Source organism: Hydra vulgaris, chromosome 11 (genome assembly GCF_038396675.1).
Source record: "Hydra vulgaris chromosome 11, alternate assembly HydraT2T_AEP".
NCBI classification, from domain to species: domain Eukaryota; kingdom Metazoa; phylum Cnidaria; class Hydrozoa; order Anthoathecata; family Hydridae; genus Hydra; species Hydra vulgaris.
This window is the reverse complement of record NC_088930.1, coordinates 22,555,001-22,577,500: the sequence shown is the minus strand read 5'-3', so window position 1 is coordinate 22,577,500 and position 22,500 is coordinate 22,555,001. Positions and strand designations below refer to the sequence as shown.

The 22,500-nt window shown below is 27.1% G+C and overlaps 1 protein-coding gene across 1 annotated transcript in view; it reads left to right on the top strand.

Annotated features, from left to right (window-relative positions):
- Positions 1 to 22,500, top strand: part of LOC100205418 (rho GTPase-activating protein 15) — a 63,572-nt gene that overhangs the window by 26,780 nt on the left and 14,292 nt on the right. The window contains exons 7-13 of the mRNA XM_065810482.1: positions 13,924 to 14,148; positions 14,236 to 14,301; positions 16,599 to 16,748; positions 17,017 to 17,124; positions 19,203 to 19,304; positions 19,392 to 19,602; positions 20,637 to 20,762. Of these exons, the coding sequence (XP_065666554.1) occupies positions 13,924 to 14,148; positions 14,236 to 14,301; positions 16,599 to 16,748; positions 17,017 to 17,124; positions 19,203 to 19,304; positions 19,392 to 19,602; positions 20,637 to 20,762 (988 nt within the window). The remainder of the gene's footprint in view (positions 1 to 13,923; positions 14,149 to 14,235; positions 14,302 to 16,598; positions 16,749 to 17,016; positions 17,125 to 19,202; positions 19,305 to 19,391; positions 19,603 to 20,636; positions 20,763 to 22,500) is intronic.

The following is a 22,500-nucleotide window of genomic DNA, read 5'->3' as shown; positions in this document are numbered from 1 at the left end:
AATTCTACAGTAAACAATAAAAAGTAACCTTTTATAAATTCTATCAATAATAATAATATCTTCTCAAATGATAATCACTCGCTCAAGCTTAAATGCCTTTATACAAATTCTACATCTTTAAACAAAGAAAAGTTACTTGAACTATCTGATATTGCTCTCTCAACATCTATAGACATTATATTTATTACCAAAACATGGTTTAATTAAATATCATCTCCGGGTATAAAAAATTATGATCTTTTCAGACATGACAGAAATGGTCATGGAGGAGTTGCTATTTATTCAAGAACTTGCCTAAACGTAATTGAATTAAGCTTTTCTCAAATTTACTCTTGCTTTACTTTTAAACATTCTGAACAACTATGGCTTTCACTCCCAATCAGTAAAAGTAACAAGTTGCTGATTGGTTGTATATACCGCCCACCAAAAATGATGGAGAAAACTGCTAAAGAAATTAACAATTGTATAACTTTAGCCAAAAAATCTATCGGTAGTAACCGTTTTTTGGGACTATTACTCACAGGCAATTTTAATTATCCTAACATAGTTTGGAATGATGACTATTCTACAAACTTCAAAGGACCGAGCAAACCAATTGAAGCAAATTTTATTGACACACTCAATAATTCGTTTTTGTATCAATGCATACACTCACCAACATTTATATTTAAGAAAGATAGATGCATTAACACATTGGATCTTGTTATAACAGACTCTCCAGACCAATTGAAAACAGAAAAATTGGTTTGCGGAGCCGCCCAATTTTTTTCACGACTCGGCTCCTCATAACATCAATAGAAGAATAAGATTTAAAAGTATACCTTGCCATCTATTCATAAATTTTTAATGAATGAAAAATAAACTATTACATGTTTTTGAACAATCAGTCCCTTTCATATACCCTTTCATTGCATACTTGCAAATTTATGCATTTGGCTGGTCATTTCTACAAAATTTTTTTAACAAACTTTTTTAGCATCAAATTCTAAATTCAAAACTTTTTCTCTTTTTTTTTTCTGTCAATACACACTCAAAAGTCAAATGTACTCTTTATTCATTCGAAGAAAAACTATGCTATCAATCAAATCTGATTCCATATGACTTCTTTGGTTCATAGTCAGAAATTTTAGGCCGGAAAACACCTGCTCCACGCTGATTTACGTTATAGGAAGAGCAGAAGCAATCTGGCATGCTTTTTGGATCAACTCGGAAACAGCTTTATTCCGTCCAAAACAGTTTCGCACTTCAATTTCCATCATCCTTTTTCTTCATGATCTGTTGAGCATGCTTTGGCAAATTTTGAATAGCCTCTCGGAATTCTTTTTCCTCCAATCGTTTATGACTAACAACGTCTTGGCTGCACTGCTCGCTTTTTTGCTTCTGAGCACGTTCCATTCGAATTCGCATCCTTTTTCTGGGACTCATTTCCTCAGATTCCTCTTCATTTTCCAAACCGCTTCCAGTACTCTCGCTAGAGTCATTTCCATGACAACCAATTCCACTCCCCATTTCGAACTTATTTTGCTCATTGAGCTTTTTCTTGATCTTCCACAGAGTGTCTTCAGCAATCAACTGAAATGTTGTAAAGCATTTTTAATGTTTTTAAATTTCAAACAAATTATAATCTATCATATTCTTGCAGTGAGGAAAGTAGAATGTCAAAAAGTAAAGTTAAATGAAACAGTATTTTGAATTTCATTAAAAATACGTAACTTCAAATTCCAATTTTCGTTTAAAAAAATAATAGATTGAAAACTGAGATAAAAACCTGTTGCTCTTCTCCAAGAAGGCATTGATATTGCACATCTACAGCAGACAGCAGCACAGAAAAAGGGATTATCGAACAAAGGTGATTCCCGATGCACCATTGAATCCCAGGTATTCTTCCCAAAATCAGACGTCTTGAATTCACCAGAAACTAGCTCCTCTTTCAGAATTTCCCAAATGTAAATAAAGTTCCCAGGCACGAGATCCTGATTCTGGAATTGATGAGTTGCGACTGCCGGTTTCTCAAGGATTTTTGCAAGTTCCTTTATTTGCTTCCACTCGTATTTTAGAAGCGTAAAGTCACGTGTTTTAAATTCCGCTTCCAGTGCTTTCAGGACATCACGCATCTCAAGAAGTTGGTTGAGCATGTTGAATGTACTGGACCATCTGGTTGCATTGTCGATTATTGCAACCTGTAAACTTGAGAAATTTGAGTAATTTTTTTTTAAATTTGAATGTTTTCAAAATTCGAAGATGCATAATTGACAAATGTTAAATTCAAACTCAAGTTCAGATTCTTAGTAATATTCATTTAAACATTTTCATTTATTGCGATTTATGATTATATTGTATGTACCTTTTTAGTTTTGTGTTGTTTGCAAAATTCATTTGTTTTTGACGTTCGACAAGCTTTTGCTAATCTCGAGCTTTGCCAACCAGAGACTTAATGCCTTGTTTTTCCAAGCCATCTTTAACAGCCAGCTGCAAGGTGTGAGCACCACAACCTTGCAGATTAACGGTGTTCATGTTTTTGGATATTTCGTTGAAGTAAGGCTGCTCAACTGTTTAAACACCTCGTCGTCAGTGATTTTAGCATCCGGCAGATCACCTTCAATTTCAACCTCAAATTCTTCTTCGATTTCGACGCCAGCAAATTCTTCAGCAGACTCGTCAGTGACGTCACCTTCTTCATCTGTCTTTCCAAAGTCTCCAACCATTTACACCATGTTCGATCCGTTATCAGTTGTAATTCCAAAGACATTTTCTTTCCTGATGTCATACGATTCCAGCATGCCTTCAAGAGATTCTTGAATTTCTTTTGCCTTGTGTCTAACATGATTGTCAACTGCTGCCAAAGTTTTGAGAGTGATTTCGCTATCCATGAAAAACTGCACATTGACGCCAAGAAAGCTTCGATTATGTCTTGAAGCTCCGTCGACTTTCAGAAAAACCAGCTTTCCCTGTAGATTGGTTTTTAACTCAGCCCGCTTTTGTTGAGCCAAAGCCATGATTTGACTTCGAGCAGAATCCCGGTTGACTTTCAAGCCAAAATGTTTTGCCAAATCGCCAGTCAAAATCTTGGTTCCTTCACTGCTGAATAGGTTAAAGGGAACGCTGTTTTGAAGAATCATCATGTTCATGTCTTTCTTGAAGTCCTCTTTCGAAATTGTGATGGTAACTTTTTGTTGAGAAAGCGATCGATGGGTGCTTGTACTTTTCTCGTCTCACTAGTCAAACCCTGATTTCCTCCAAAAACGGATGAGGTGCATTTCTTTTCTTTTTCGGCCTTCTCTTTCTTCAGTTTCTGCTCTCTTGCCTCAACAATATTTGTCAAAAGTGTCGAATGTTTATTGACAAATGGTGTTTCATGTTGGCGGTAGGTTTTTTTTTCCATTTCTCTTTTCCCTCGTACTGCATTTTGCATGTTGCACCGCAAAGTTTGCCGACTTCCTCCCCAACACTAATGTCAACTTGACAAAAAAACACGTTGTCCTCTTCGCGATAAGCAAACCATTTCAGTTCATCATATAACCTCTTGTCTTCTATGTTATCACTCATGGTTGCAATTTACAAATAACAGAAATTGCGGAAAAATTCCAAATATATATTCAACTTTATCTAAATATTGCAGGAGAAGAAAAGAAAAATACAAGATTATTTTTGGGTCATTGAATGATTTTGAAATGAAAAAAAAAATGACAGAAGATAAGAATCAATATGGCACTTTATTCATTTCACAAGAATAAGAATTTAAAAATACAATATAAGCAAATATATGGTGGCGGCCATTTTTTTGAGATGGCATTTTAGACTAAACTTGTGAGTCATTTTATTGTATATGAAATGATTTGTTAGAGACTTGGAGAATTTTGAGTTTTAAGTTTCTTGAATGAAGTGCAGAGGTCGCCAAAAAAATGTCTCAAAAATTATTCTAAAATTAAAAAAAAAAAATTTGTTCAGTTCAAAATTTTTTTGAGAGCTGGGATCCACTAGTTTTTCTTGGCTTCGGCTCCGGCTCTTGCAAAAACTATCGGTTCCTTGGCTCCCGGCTCTGGCTCTGCAAGCCTGCTCCAGACAAAATAAGTAGAATAACCTTTGATCCGCCTCTTGGATGTGCAACACAAGATCACTTACTTCCCAAATGGAATCTTATCATTGAAAAATCAAATTACTCAACCCCATTTATTTTCTCAAAATTATGTTATAAAAAAGGTAGCTATGCAAAACTAAATGAAGCTTTTAATAGTTATCATTGGATTGCTATGTTTAAAAATTTAAGTATCAGTGATTCCTACAAAAAATGGACAGATATATGTCATAAACTATGTGCTAAATTCATGCCTCCTATATCAAAACACACAAAAAAAACATCAACCTTGGATCACAATTGACATTATTAAGTTAAGTAAAACAAAAAGAACAACTATGATACAAAAATAGGAACACAAAGTGGAAAGTTCCGTATCAAGTTAATCTTTATAATACAGTTCTTAATCAAATCAAAAAGTATACTCGTTCAGCAATTAGTATCTTTGAAGAAGATTTAGCAATGGATAAATGCAATCCAAGAAAGCTTTTCAACTATATTAATTCTAATCGTTCATCATCAAGCCCTATTAATGCATTGATCACTGAATCAGATATTAGCATAAAGAAAGTGGATATAGCAATTGTACTAAATTTGCTATTTCAATCCGTTTTCGCAACCGGAAATGTACACACACTACCGCATTTCTCAAACAGAACATCAAACACAATCAGTTCATTAAAAATAGACCAATCTCTAGTAGAATCACATTTGCTCAAATTAGATCCAAACAAATCATTTGGCACTGACTGCGTAAGTCCATTAGTTCTATGAAAATGTGCAAAATCATTAGCCAAACCATTATCGCTTATATTTCAACATTCGATAGAAACTATGGATTTTATAACCTTTGCAAAATCAAATGAAAAATCGACAGATGTTATATTTCTTGATTATGCTAAAGCTTTCGATAAAGTACCGCATAAACCGTTATTATTTAAACTGGAAAAAAATGGAATGTTGGTAAACTTTTTTCTTAGATAAACTCTTTCTTTTCAAATCGTTGACAATGTGTTGTTTTAGGAGAAACAAGATCTGATTGGGTTCCTGTCACTAGGGGTGTTCTTCAGGGTTCTTTTTTGGGACCTACTTTGTTTATTATATATGTTAATGATCTACCTGACAAGATAAACAACGTTTGTACAATGTACGGTGATGACACAAAGATACTTGCCACAATTGAAAGCAAAAAAGACTGTGAGCGACTGCAGAGTGATGTTAATTGGGTTACAATTAATATCACGCTGCAGTCCATATTAATGGACAGGAATATGGCAAATGCAATTCAACGAAAGCAAGTGTAAAGTAATGCATACTTTAGGGAGTTCTAATTTACTAAAATTTGATTACTATATAAATGACCTTAGCACACACCAGAGAATTAAGCTTGAAGTAACAACAACTGAACAAGATTTAGGTATAGTATTGTTATCTTAAATTTCATGATCAAGTCACAAAAGCATCATATAAAGCCAATCGAATGCTTGGAATTCTAAAAAATACATTTATATCTAGAAATAATACTATATGGAGTCTACTTTATAAAGTTTATGTGCGACCACATTTAGAGAATGCAGTGTCAATATGGTCGCCTTATTTAAAAAAAGGTATTAAAATTTTAGAGAAAAAACGTGCTTCAAAGATAACACACAATCTTCTTAACCTTAATTACTCTATTCACTGTTCTGCAATTAAATGCTCATCACTAGAAAAGAGACGCCAACGGGGAGATCTAATTCAAAAATACAAACTAGAGAGTTTTAATAATAAAGTAGTCTGGTACAAAGAACTATGAAGGTCTCTCCACGAGCTGACCAACCTTTACAATACCGGAGAGAAATCATAAAGAACTGTGCTCAACGGTATCATTTCTTTAACAATAGAGTTGCTTCAATTTGGAATTCACTACCAGATGATGTTGTAATGCTGCAAAGCACAAACTCTTTTAAAAATAGCCTGGACAAATACATTGAACAAAATTTACCAGGCATTTATAAGGTTTTTAAAAAAATATCCAGATTCACGCAACTCTACTATTATGTAAAAACTTTCCATTCAATGTTTGTACAAAATGGAAACTTTGCTTTATAATTTTAACCAAATCACATAAGTTAATATTTAAAAAACAACCTACTTTTAGACATTAATGTTTTATTTTGTCGTTCTTTTGCATCAAAAACTTTATCTACTTTGTGCATTAAGAAACACTAATATCCACTAATTTACGAGAAAGCTCCCCCAACAATAATTCAGCCAATTCTGTTTAGTAATTAAAGTAATGCAGTTTGTTATTTATTTTGTGTGTTGTAAGTGTTGCTTATACAACCTTATTCTGTTACTAAAGATCGCAAGTTTAGACTTGGCTGTCCTCATAGTCTTTCTAATGTCTTAAACACTCCATTTTATTGCTTAGCCCACTCCAGTCATATTTTTAACTTGACTAATAATTTTTATTAATAAATATTAAATAAATTTTTCTTGAAATTACACTTCCAAAGCCAATTAAACAAATTTAAACTTAGATAAGAAAGTATTTATTAAAGAGAGTAAAGCTTATTAAAGAAAGTAAAGTTTAGAAAATGATTTTTCTTAAAGTTCTGTTGAAATTTAATTTAAAAAATTTTGTTTTAGTTATAAAAGGTCTTTTTTCTAATGTGATCATAATGGTCTGAATTGTTTTTTAGATTGTTGTGTATCTTGGTTTTTCATAATTGCTGTTTAGCATAAAAAAAAATTTCACATAACTTATGCAAAAAAAAAAAAAACCTATTTATTTGCAAAATCTTTTCTTAATTTAAACAACTATTATGAAAAAACTAGGATACAGAACAATCTAAAAAAAACTTTATACCATAATGATCACATTAGAAAAAAAATTTCATAAAGTATTGAGATTTACCTTCAAAGTAAAATAATTTAGGAACATAGTAAAATAATTTAGGAACAATTTGGGGTACTTTTTGGGATATTTTGCCGCTTGAGCACAAGGTAAATGTCAATATTTTCAGAATTTTTTTTGTAATCATTTTTTTAATGTTTGCCCCAAATTTGGCTTGTGTATTTGCGTTTTGAAAGTTTTATATTTTTGAACACCCCTAATATATATATATATATATATATATATATATATATATATATATATATATATATATATATATATATATATATATATATATATATATATATATATATATATATATATATATATATATATATATATATAATATGGTTTAATCCTCCTTTCAGTAAAAATGTGGTAACAAAAATTGGACACCTTTTCTTAAACTTAATTGACTTACATTTTACCATTACATCATAAGCTCCACAAAATTTTCAACAGAAACACAATAAAAGTTAGTTACAGCTGCATGCCAAATATTCGATCTATTATTAATTCACACAACCAACAAATTTTGCGCAACAAACTCACGACTAATGATATAAATTGCAACTGTATTAAGAAAACTGCATGCCCGTTAAATAACGAATGTCTATCAAAAAACGTTGTATATAAAGCCACTTTATCATCACCTAATCCCAGTATTACGGAAAAATCTTACATCGGTATCAGTGAAAATGCATTTAAGCTCAGATTTGCAAACCACCTTAAATCATTTAATGCAACCAGGTATAGAAATGATACAGAACTTTCCAAAGAAATCTGGAAACACAAAGACGCAGGTAACATACCTATAATTAAGTGGAACATAATTAAAAGATGCCAATCTTATAATCCATCTACATAAAAGTGTAACCTTTGCATCAGTGAAAAATATTTTATTATGAATTTTGATAGTGGTTTACTACTTAATAAAAGAAGTGAATTGGTTTCTGCTTGTAGGCATAGGAAAAAATTTTTACTTTCTAACTTTGATTCCGGCGATTAGCAAATATTGGATCACGTACAATAAAATATTTTAATATTATTTGATCTATTTTTTTCAAAAAGATATTGATTACTTTTAAACAGACAAGAGTTGTATTTCCAGCAATATACAACATTTATCAATGAATATAAATATATATATATATATATATATTTATATATATATATATATATATATATATATATATATATATAAATATTAAGTCGTCCGTCAATCGTTATCTTGCTCTACAATCTTCATCTTTTCTCTTTCAGTAACTTCCACCTTTAATTAGTGGCTGCTTGCAGCCTTGTTGGAAACGAAGATGTTTAAAAAAAAAATATATATATATACATATGTGTATATATATATGTATATATATATATATATATATATATATATATATATATATATATATATATATATATATATATATATATATATATATATGTATAAATATATATATGTATATATATATATATGTATATATATATATGTATATGTATATATATATATGTATATATATATATGTGTATATATATATATTATTATTATTATTATTATTATATATTGTATTAGGGTGTTCCATCCGCCCCATATAAAAGATCTGTTCGTATTCTTAAAACTTTCTATTGGTTCTCATAAGCAACTCGGTTAAATTTTTTTTAAACTTTATTGGATTTAGGGGGAGCACAAGACCCTTTAACACTTACCAGTTCCCTAATATTATAAACATTTTTTTTTTCAAAAGTATGTCATGTTGGGTCTCAAAAGAAAATAAATTATTATTATTTTTAAAATTTTTAAATAAAAATTTAAAATAGAATAATCATTTTATTAAAAAATTATTATGGTTCTCATAAGCAACTCAGTTAAATTTTTTAAAAATTTTTATTAATAAATATATATATATATATATATATATATATATATATATATATATATATATATATATATATATATATATATATATATATTAGGGTGTCCCAAATTTAAGATTTTTATGGGAAATATTATCAAAAATACACTTCTTTCATTTTTAGTTATAAAAGGTCTTTTTTCTTCAATTAACTCTAAAATAATAGTTTTTTAATAAAATGATTATTTTAAAATTTTTTGTTATATTTATATATATATATTTTTTTATTATATTTATATATATATTTTTTTATTATATTTATATATATATATATTTATTATATTTATATATATATTTTTATTATATTTATATATATATATATTTATATATATATATAATCTTATATATATATAGCCCTCAGAGTTAGAAAAAATGAGGTCGCCAATAATTTGCCTTAATCTGTTGGAGATGAGCATCAAGTCGGGAAAAAAAAATTTGATACAAAGGTTTTACCATATAACATAGAAAGGAGGCTGGTGATTTTTTGCCAAACTCAAATACTTTTAGGTTGGCATTGCCAAATGCTGACCCTATTTCTTAGGGCTGATATTTATGTATATATATATATATATATATATATATATATATATATATATATATATATATATATATATATATATATATACATACACAGTCATATGACAATTTATTATGGCCACCAATCAGTTTTGATCATTTTGAAGTTTAATCTCATTTTTTTTTGTATGAAGAGTAAAATATCATTATTGAAAGTGAACCTTTTGTTTAAAATAAATTTTTAACTCATAAAATCAGTGCCTATTTTTTTGCTACTGTCAACACTGTCACTATTGACAGCCATTTTGTATGATGTCATCTTAATTATAATCTTTTTGCAGTACACTTGTTAAGTTTTATTACTAGAGTTTTGAATTTGTTTATTAGTATATTGTCAAAATATTTATTTTAATCAGTAAAAATATTGTTTCTTAAATATGTCTTTTTGTTTTTTTAACTGTAGTACTGAAATGTGATATCTTATTTTAGCTATGGGGAAAAAAAAGGACTTGTTGCCATAAAAAATTGCTGAAACTAGGGCACTTTTACTAATCTTTCTCAACGAGAAATTGCCAGAAAATGTGGTATTTTGCGGGTTTCTATAAAAATATACACAAAAAATGGCTAATATGGAGAACTTAATGCCAAAGAGGGTTGGTAAATGTGGAAAAAAGAGAATCCTAACATCACGCGGGAAAAGAATACTTGCTAAGATTGTTCTAGAAAATAGCAGGCCACTAACAATGAAATAACTAATAAGCTGGACCAATATGGAGTCAAAATTTCAAAGAGAATGGTTTAACGTTGCCTACACAATCTTGGTTACATTTCACAAAATCCAGCTAAGAAATCTAAACTGACAACAAAAATGATGCAAAAAAGGCTGGAGTGGGCTAAAATGTATAGGAATTTAACAGAAGATGATTGGAAATTGGTAAAATTAATTTAGATGTATTTAAAATATCCACTTTCTTACACCAAACTCTAAATATTCACTTAACAATCCTTGTATAATATTTTATGGTATGCTTTAGCAACAAGAGTACTTTCCAAGTTTTGACCAAGAAGGCTCAATATGTAAAAAGAAAAAAAGGGGAAAAATACTTATTGGACTCCATCATTCAAACTGTTAAACACCTCACCTCTGTGATGATCATGTCAGTGATATGTGGAAGGGGAATGGGAAGGCTCTATATTATAGGGGGAATAACGAGTCAGTTACAATACAAAAAAGTTCTGGAACAAAGATTGTTGCCACAATTGGCAGAATGGTTTAGTACAGGTGGAAAAAAAAACTTTCATGCAGGAAGAAATAACTTAAATAAGCTTTATTTTTTTGACAATATATAATATTTGTTTTAGTTTTCCAACAATGTGACTGTCCCATAAGTAATAAATATGTCATTTTTATTAAGTTTACGCTTAAAAAAAAGTATCCAATAAGGGAAAGGGTTACAACAATCAGAATAAACTACTTTTTCTATATTTAAAACTAAAAATCTGATAGTTGAAGCATTTCCTTAAAGTCTGCAGATAATGTTTATTTTGGTCCTGTAAGTAACAGCTCAATGTCCCGTAAGTAACGGCTCAATGCATAGTCTTTAAAATAAGAAACTTATCCAAAACACTTTGGATAAGTATTTAAAAAATTAAAAATACAACGAACTATTTATAAAACTAGCTTTTAATTGATAGAAAATCTTATTTTCTATCCATTAAAAGATAGTTTTATAAATTATTTCGAACATTTATACAACTGACAATCTTTATTTTCGTTTTAGACCAAAATAAAAATTAATGGCTAAAACTAATGAAGAAAGACAGAATAAACAGAGGCGATTGAATCCTATTTTTGCAAGGGAAAAAAATAAAGAATATGTTAAGAAACACCGAGAAAAAAAGGGGAAGAATACAGAAAGTTGCCAAAAGATAAAAAACGTAAAGCTGATTCAGAAAGAAAAATTAAAGAAAGGGAAAAAAAAGCTAAGTGGAGGGAAGAAACTTCAAATAAAATTAATGAAACTATTTACTACAGGCACCCATATAGTACATGTTCTTCTCTGTCAAGAGCTACAAATAAAGCAAAAACAATGTTACCTAATGTTACCTATCAGCCCCTCAAAGCAAAATGCAGTTAATCTAAAATTAGCTGTTGAACTAAATTGAAAAATTGTAGAAAGTTCTATTGAGTATAAAGGAGTAACTTTCTTAAATTAAGAAATCAAGCAAAAAGTCTTTGAATTTTATGATAATGATGATCTTAGCTGTATGTCTTCTGGAATAAAAGATAGAGTTGCTATCAGAATAAATTGCAATAAAGAGCATATTCAAAAAAGCCACATATACATGATCCTAAAGGAGACTCATGCCTTGTTTATAGCAGAAAATGAAAATATCAAGATTAGTAGAAGTAAATTTGCAAGTTTAAGGCCATTACATGTTCTCCTTAGTCAACAAACACCAGCTAATTTATGCACATGCATCTATCATCAAAATGTAATTCTTTTACTGAAAAAGCTTTCTGTTTGCAGTGCAAATATACCTGTTTATTCTAACAAATTTTCAGACTCTTGCCTTCAATGTCCAGATGACCCAGCATGTTGGTTTAGTGAGTGTCAGTATGAAGAATGTGGTTTCAAAAAAAAGTATCAATTGCAGTGTGATAGTGATACTTCAGAAAAAGTTGTTGAGTGGAAACAGTGGCAAGATGATAATGGAAGGATGAAGCAATTAATTCAAAGCACTTCAGTAGTGCACTTGTACCTGTGCTTATTGATGCCTAGCTTTTTAACTCACAGTTTTATTAAAAGACAACAGCACAAAAGTTTAGAATCTGACAAAAACAGCACAAAGAGGTAGAGCTTATCTAGACTAAATGTAAGAGAAAATAAAAATAAATTAACTAAAACCCAAAATGCTTTAATTAAACATACATTTTTTAAATATTTGAACATAAACTTTTATTCGTAAAAAGTGTTACATAATAAAAGAAAAATCTTTAGATCTTTAAAATGATTTTTTAGTTAGTTAATGATTTGTACATTTACTAAAGAAATCATTTAATGATTAGTACATTTACTGATTTAGACTTAATGATTAATGCATTTACTAAAGATATCATTTTAAAGATTTAAATATCTCAAACAAAAAATCATTTTAAAGATTTAAATGAAATAAACAAAAAAAGTTTCTTAAAAATTTTTTTCGTAGTAACGAAAGAAAAAAGAATTAAATCAGTTCCATTTCAATGGAAACATTTTTTTCTTTTGTCTGAAATACGATACTTTTGTTAAGTTAGAAAAAATTATGTGGTAGCCAAACCGCTAGATCAGCAGTCTGTAATGATCAGAATTTAAACTGATGGCTAATTATATAATTTTCAAAAATTAAATAATGTTTATCACCATATTCTGAGCGAATTAAAAGTTTCTTTTTTACTTTGCAATTTAAAAGCTTCCAAAAAATAATTCTTAAAAATTTTTTTTTAAAAAGAGTTGTTTGTTTAAAGTCAACTACTTTAAAAATAAAATTGATAAAAAAATTTTTAAAATTAAAAAATTAATATTCATTAATTCATATTTTTTTAATCTTTTTTAGTATATTAACTTTAAAAGTTCTTATATAACGTTCATTAATAAAACTATCGTAGTCCAAAACAAGTCCTTTATAAAATCAAAATAAGTTAATTTTTTTTTAAATGTTGATTATTATAAAAATGCATACTTATATAATTTATATAACATTATAACTATATAACATTATAAAAAAAATTATATAACTTTTATTGAAACTCGAAACAAAAATCATTATCAGTACTTTGTACTTTATTTTAAAAAGTTTTGCTAATATAAAAACATTTGTAAAGATGAAAGTTTTGATGTTATTTACTTTAATGCATAATTAATGCATAAAAAATACATAATTATGCGATAGTGGTGTTGTGGTAGAGCGCTTGCCTCATATGTGAGTAGTTCTGAGTTCGATCCCCACCATGTCCCTGGTAGTACCACATTCAACTTGTTTCTCCGCGCAGCAGCTTTGTTCATCAAGGTTCGTGTTTTGGAGTTATAGAGTTGAGAGAGGGTTGTAACCACAAAAGTAGCCTCCTTGGCTGTAGTGGCTTTCTTGGAATTGGGGAGGTGAATAATTTAAAAAAAAAAGGATTAAAAAATCATTTTATTCAGCGCATTTTTGATATGTAAAAAGCTGTGGTCAAATCGTTAAACTAAGTATTATTTGTGTGGTTATATAAAGACGTGCAATCGTACACCTTTATATAACCTATATATATATATATATATATATATATATATATATATATATATATATATATATATATATATATATATATATATATATATATATATATATATATATATATATATATAATTTTTTATATATATATATATAGTTTTATATATATATATATAATTTTATATATATATATATAATTTTATATATATATATATATATATATATATACACATATACTCATGTATGTATGTATAAAGCATAAATTTTATTTCAAATTTTCTTATCTTATTTAGCTTGATGAAAATGGAAAACCAATAAGTTCACGTCGCAAATCACTAGATAACACCCTCGAAGGTATTCTACGGAGACAAACTGCCCCAAATAGCTCTCTTCGTAATAATAAATGTCAATCTGTTATTGTTCAATCTCATTCAAGTTTGTCTTCAAATGAAGATCAACCGAAATCTCCTAGAACAAGTCCATATTTTAAGCAAATCATTAACAAGTCATCTGAAAATGTAAGTTTTTTTGTTTTTTTGTTTTTTTTCTGTGATTTTGATCTCAATCTTCAATTGACTTTTGAATTTTATACTTCTTGTTTTCAGCAAAAAGAAAATAAATTAAATCGTTCATTTGAACTGGATGATATTTCTGAGGTTGATTCTAAAAAGGTATATCAATGTTTAAGAATTACTTTAATTTATGCATTGCTTATGTAAATATGTTTGTTAAATTATTTTAATTTATGCATTAATTTCATTGATGGATTATTTTAATATATGATCACTTATTTAAATATGTTTAGTTAATTCATTTTATGCATTGCATTAGCTTATGTATTCCTTAGTTTATGCATTAGCATATAATATCAATTAGTTACGCAGTTAATTGTGCATTAAATTCAATAATGAAATTAAGTCATTATAAAGTAGACCTGTTTAATATTTTGTGTTCCAATACAGTAAATACTATAAAATGGCTCTGGATCTTGACTGAGCCAATGTGTTTTTAGAGGAGTTGGAGTTATTAGATATTAGCTGCAGTTAAGGTTTTTTTAAACATTAAATCAAAATTTGTATTAAATCTATCAGTGGTTTTTTCATTGAATAAAAAAGGTTTTCCTTGATTCATTTTTAAAATACAAAAGATATCATTTCTTTCTTCTCTAATATTTTTCTGCCTGGTAAAAGGAGTGGAATAATGATTTGAAAAGTAGAAGAGTGATTCAAGTAGCAGCAGAATAATCTGAGAGGTGAAGAGTGATTGATTTAGCAGCAGAATAATCTGAGATAATAATAACAAAATAATCTGAAAGAATAATCTAAATAGCAGAAGAGTTGTCTTAGAAATAAAATATTTATCTGGGGAGTAGAGGAGTGACCTGAAGATTAGAGAATCTTGGAAGTAGGACAGTTTTTTAAATTAGTTCATTAGTTAAATAAACTTCATTAAACTTTATTATTAAAAAGTGATTAAGTTTCAGCATTTAGATGTTGAGGATTAATGATGCCTTAGTGGGGTTTACAACCATTTTAAATTTGTTTTCAAACTTGAATGTTTAAAAAGATCTTAAACTACTTTTATAATTTTTTTTGAATGTAAATGAAAAAAATAATTTTATGGATTAAGCGTTAAACAAATTAAGCAGTTGTTAAAAAATAAGAAAACAACTTATATTAATTAAAGTTAAAAAAACAACGAGCAATGCTCATAGTAGTTGAGGTGCTTTTCGAGAAATTGCCGCCAGTGGGTTATTAGTTTAAACAATCAAGATATTTCTATTAAATGTCTGCTCTGTAAGATAAACGATTAGATTGTTTAAAGGAAAAACACCAAAAATCTTACTTTGGACTGCAATTAATTTATTTAAAATGTAATATGTCTATCAAGATTTTATGTTATATAATATAATACAATTGCAGTATATTATGGAATCTTGACTTTAGCTTTTTTCCATTAATTTTTACTAATTTAAAAACCATTTTTTACTAATTTCCAGACTGTTGAAATCTTAAGTTCTTGAATGGTATTTTTAAGTGAAGATTTTCTTCAGTGCTGGAATTATTTTAACTATTGCAAAGACATGTAGACTATAATATTCCTCAAGGAAATAGAAGGAAAAGGACTATTACTATTCATGTCCAAAGTAAGAACTTTTTTAAATTTTATTTAAAACAATTTGAAGCAAACCGACTGAGCAAAACCCAAAAGAAATTCAAAAAGAGACTTTATAAAAGTCTCTTTTTGAATTTCTTAGAAACCATTGGTAAAATAATGTTGTTTTAAAAACTTCACCTCACACAATATGTTTTCACAAAGAATGTTTTTTTTTCTGACTTTCTAAAATTTTGAATTATAATAAACTCCAGTTCCACTTCTACTTTTACAATCACAGAAAGTCAATAAAACATTTTTTAAAAAGCTCTTTTAAAATGATGCTACCTAACAACAGTAGTTATGTCAAATTCATGTGAGTAAGTTGATATTATTATGTTGAATGTATGTAATAATAATTTTTAAAAATGATAATTTATTAGTAATAATTTTAAAATAATTTTTAAGTATGATTGTGAAAAGTTGTATGTAATGTGCATGAATATATAGATTTTAGGATGTTTATATAGATAGGATGATATATTATGTAATGTGCATGAATATATAGATTTTAGGATGTTTATATAGATAGGATGATATATTATGTAATGTACATGAATATATAGATTTTAGGATGTTTATATAGATAGGATGATATATTATGTAATGTACATGAATATATAGATTTTAGGATGTTTATATAGATAGGATGATATATTATGTAATGTGCATGAATATATAGATTTTAGGATGTTTATATAGATAGGATGATATATTATGCAATGTGCATGAATATATAGATTTTAGGATGTTTATATAGATAGGATGATATATTATGTAATGTGCATGAATATATAGATTTTAGGATGTTTAGGGTATAAAAAAGGCAGACATTGAAGGTCCGTTGTTTCGTCGAAAATTAGTTGAAGGAAAAAAGTCTATCAAAAAGTCAATGTGGCAGCCTGTCTACTGTTGTAAATATGGATCAAGTCTTGTGTTCTACAAAGATCAAAAAAGTTCATCTGTAAGTAGATATGTTAAGTTTTATTTGAGATTTTCTTTAGATCTTAAGAATGTAAGAGCAGAGCAACATGTATACAGAAACAGTATACATGTTGTTTTCAGTATTTGAAAATAAACCTTGCATTGTTGTTGGTACTTTATAATAAATCTTTTGTGAAAATTGTTTTTATTATATAAGTTTTGTGTACTTTGTGCTTCATAAATTTTAAAAGTTTTTAAGAATTTAACCTTTCGTTAAACTTAACATTGAAATATTTTTTATATTTTAGAAAGTGGGTTTTGCAACAGGAAAGCCTGATTCCAGCTTAGATTTACATGGTGCAATTCTTGATCATGTTGCAAAAGATAAAGCGAAAGGGAAGAAAAATGTCTTTCAGGTAATTGAAAAAGAAAATTAATTTAACCTTAAATGTACAAGATTGTGATGTACTGTTTAACTTAGATTTATATATTAAATTGGAACTTCTGAAAGTAGTTTTATATATATTGTATACTGTATCTATATATGTATTTATATATATATTTTAAACTGTATCTATTTTATACTTTTTTAATTATTTTATGTTTTTATTATTTTTATTATTTTTATTTGTTTTATCTTATTTTATTGACTGATTTATTTAAGTATTGGCCCAGCAAAGTGTACATACCTCGACTGAATATCTAAGGGTGGGTGCAGCAAAGTGTACATACATCAACTGACTTAAATAGAGATAACATGCAGGAAGTGTAGATACATTGACTGACTTAAATAGGGAAAATATATGAGGTGTGTACATACATCGATTCAGAGTTAGGGCTTTGGCAGACGGTCTTTTTATTGAAAGAAATTTTTTAATTTAAAAAGTGTTTTTATTTTATTCTATCCTTAAAACATAAAATAACACGTAAGCTATTTGTAAAATACCATAATAATTTCTTTAAAAAAAAAAAGAAAAAAGCAAGCACAGAAATTGTATAAGTATATTTATGATTATAAATATAATTTTCAAAAAAGAAAACATTCCAAGAATAATAAAGGAAATATTTGATGTCAACAAATTCTGAAAGTCTACAAATATTACTACGATATATAGCTACGATAAACAAAAGATGTTTATCATAGCTATAATTTTTGTAGCCATACAAAAACTAGAATTCGCTGAAAGTGTTCAAAAATAAACTTTACAGCAAATTATTAAAAATTAATAGAAAGAATTATGTTTCACAGTTTATTAGTAGATGAGTTGCAGTTAGTTCTTTAATTGGATTAAACCCCAAAGGGATGTTACAAGATGGGAATACTGCATTCATAATTTTTTTAAAAATATGTACAAAAGGAAATGTCTAAAACTAAAAAGAATTCTTTGAATAAAAGTAACTTTACATGAAATATATTGACTAAGAATCAAAAAATGGGATGTATTTTAAGCTCATATTAGATTTAAAATCTCTGATTTTTTTTTTTTTTTTGTTTATAACTGTCCAGAAAGTGCTTTTAAACTTGATACAAATTTAAATTTATTAGTTATTAAAAAAAACTTTGTACATGTACTGCTTGTGTGGACAACAAGTAATCTAATAAATATACTGTGTGGACAACAGGTAAAAAATCTTGGCTTAAAAATATAAAACATTCTTTTATTAAAATAGGAATAAGAATATGCACTCCTTTTATATTATAAATTCACATAAAGTCATGTTTACCCCCCAACCCAAATCTAGTATCAAATGGGTTGGATTTATCTGGTACAAAAATGCAAACCATTTTCTTAAAAATTATATTAAAGGTACAAAAAAACTTTATGGTATTTTTAAAATACTGCGCCTTTATGTGTATAAGAATTATAAGATTTTTGAACTATTAGCAGTAAATATTTGAATTTTTTCCTTTATTCTGAAATTATATATGAATATAAAAAATAGATATAAAAACAAATTGTAAATTATAATACAAAATGTATTAGAAAAGCTATATTTGTGAATGTTTTATTAGTTAGCTGAGAGATATTTTTATAAAACTTTGGTAGTTATTCGGGTTTGTAGCGAGCTTTTTAGTTTTATAAGAATTATTTTTTTATGACAACACTCTGGTATAATTTTGGTTTGTTTTTTTAAGAAATTTCTCAGGTTTTGAATGCGATAATGTTGCAAATTTCTTGCATAAAATTGTTTTTATATAAAAAAATTTATATCTCTTATACAAAATATAATTGCAATTATATTGTATCCAAATGTATTGAATCATATCATTTTCACTCACTCTCTTTTAGTTGATATAGTTGTTAACGTAGGATTGTAGGGGTGACTTTTTTGTTGATTTATTTTTTATTATTGCTTTATTATTTATTCACTTTTGTTTAGTTGTTCAAATGTTAACAAGTTTTGTTAAGGGTTTTTATGGTAATAAATAGACCTCAAAAAGATGTTTTTGTTTTTGTTTTATTTCTAAGTTAGTACTTCAAATACTTTTAAGATTACATCATATGGATATCAAACTGTGCAGCAATTAGTAGCTGACAATGAAGTTGAAATGGCACAATGGATCACTTCTATACAAACTACAATCAAACATCTTGTAAATATATTTTGCATAATTAAATATATTTTGCATAATTACAATGCATAACTAATATCACACTTTCATTACTTTTTTCTGTTCTAGGAAGAAGAAGAACCTCTTCCACCAATATTAATGGAAGAAGTTGATGGGGGAGTACATAAAGTTAAAGGAAAACCTTCTCCTCCAAATTCAGCATTAGTTTTAGTCTCTCCAGAGGATACTTGTGCCCAACCTACTACAGTTGCAATGCCTAAGAATTTAAATAATGAGAAAAGTGGATTAAAAGTTTTTCAAAGACGCTCGTCAAAAAAAGGTTTTTTCTTGTGCTAATAATTTTGTGTTATTATTATTGTTATTATAACAATATGTATTTTAACAAGTTCTGGTGTTATTTATGACACTCTGCTTTTCTTATGGGTTTTCTTATATCAGTTAGTGAGGTTGGGTTCTGTACTTCTCCTTCAAAAGCCCTAAAGATAAAAGAACTTTTTTCAAATACTACATATAAAAATGTATATACTACATTTAAATTTCAGTTGTAAAGCTTTAACATCTTACCAAATAGCTTCTGCTATACTATATATACATTTTATAAATCCCATGTCAAGAACTTCTTTTAAGTAGCGAATTTAACAATCTTTTTCAAAATCTTTTTAATTTTTTTTATTTCTAAAAAAATAAATCCGCTTGCCTTCTTTATGTATGTAATGCTATTATTTAATTCTATAAAAAGAAACTTTAGAATTTTACAATTTATTTCAAGTATTTCTAGTTCTCATTCTACTATTACTTTTTAATACTAATTCGAATCTTTTTAAATTTTTTTATTTAATAAATAAAATTTTAATCATTTTCTTTCTTGCAATGTATTTTCAGTTGTAAAGCTTTAACATCTTACCAAATTACTGCTCCTATGGTTGAGCTGTGTATACAGCTTGCTTTGCTTTGCACAATATATCCATGCATACATACAAACTAACATACATACAAACAAACATACATACATACATACATACATACATACATACATACATACATACATACATACATACATCAAACAAATGTATATATGTACGTATGTATGTATGTATGTATGTATGTATGTATGTATGTATGTATGTATGTATGTATGTATGTATGTATTAGGCATTATCCGTGAACAGTTAAGTGAGTACTGCTTAAAAGTATATCGCTTATTTTAATTTTTGTTCCAGATTTTTAGGCAAAGAAAAGTAAAAAATGTTTAATGAAAAGTTTTGCTTCAGAATATTTAAAAAAAAATTAAAAAAGCATGGATTTTTAAATTTATACGCAGGTTTTTTTCATTTGTTTTTAAATGATTTTTAGTACCATCCTCTTCATCAAATATTGATACCAATGACAAAGAGAAAACAAAGATTAAAAAAAAACTTCGCAAATATATCACAGCTAGACCAACATTCGATGACTTAGAAACACAGGGTATTATAAAAGGTAAAAGCTTCAACAAATGATTTACATAATTTTAATGTTGGTTACATTAAAAAATGTATTTGTATATATGCATATACATATATATATATATATATATATATATATATATATATATATATATATATATATATATATATATATATATATATATATATATATATATATATATATATATATATATATATATATATATGTATATATGTATATATATACATATATCTCGGAATAAGGGTCTAACTGCTGACCTGAAAGTGTTGGTATATATATATATATATATATATATATATATATATATATATATATATATATATATATATATATATATATATATATATATATATGTAAATTATGTTAGTGTATTTTACAAATAAAGTGCTCAATGTTCTTAAAGAACAGAGCAATAATAAATTAGTAAAAAACACTTATCTAACTTTTTTCTTCAACTTGAAGTTTCACCATTGAACTCTTCCTGATGATCCAGCAATGGTGAAACTCAAGTTGAAGAAAAAAGTTAGATAAGTGTTTTTTACTAATTTATATATACATATACATATATATATATATATATATATATATATATATATATATATATATATATATATATATATATATATATATATATATATATATATATATATATATATATATATATATATATAAATATAAATATAAATATATATATATATATATATATATATATAATATATATATATATATATATATATATATATATATATATATATATATATATATATATATATATATATATCAACCCTCAGAATAAGGATCGGCATTCGGCAATGCCGACTTAACTGCTGAGCTGAAAGTGTTTGAGGTTGGGAAAAATTGTCGACCTCATTTCTATGTTTTATGGTCAGACCTTTGTATCAAATAATTTTTGCCAACCTCTAAAAGATTGAGATCGGCAAATTATTGCCAAACTCCTTTTTCCTAATTCTGAGGGTTGATATATTTATATTTATATTTACAACAAAAAGTTTTTACACTGTGTAGTGAATATATTTAAAACTAGAAAATGTTTTTATTCATCATGTATTATTGTTTTTAAAAAACAATATACATGAACATAAAACAATAAGTCATACCATAAAACATTTTTTAGTACTTTTAGGGCTCCTCAAACTTTTAGAACAGCTTTTATATTTTGCTGCACTGATGCAAAAAGAGACTCAAACATTTTGATGTTATTTTATGAAACCCCCTTTTACTATAGCTAATCTTAGATCTGATAAGGTTAGCTTATATATTTGTGATTGAAAGCTTCCACTTTCAGCTTTTCCTTACAAATTTTATTCTCATCATGAAAAGAAGATCTTAATCAGAGTAATATCTTAATGATCTTAAATAGAGATGTGTGTAGCTGATAAAATAAATCAGGGAAGATTAGGTGGTTTGGAAATGTAGCACAAAAAGATGCATATGATTGGGTAAAAGAACTTAGAATGATTGGGTGCATTAGAGAAATGGCATTATGAGAAACATCAGATCTATGCAAGCATAGATTTAATGACATTAAAATGATATTGATGATTTTTAAAATGTGTTTATAAAATGTAAAATATGCTTGTTTATAATTATGTTTTTTTTATTGTTGAATGTAGCAAAACATTGCATTATAAAACATTATTAGCAATGAAAGGATTTGTTTTGATACTTGTTGTTTTAAACTTGTGGTTTTTAAATGACTTGTTTTATAGATTTTATAAGATCACATTCT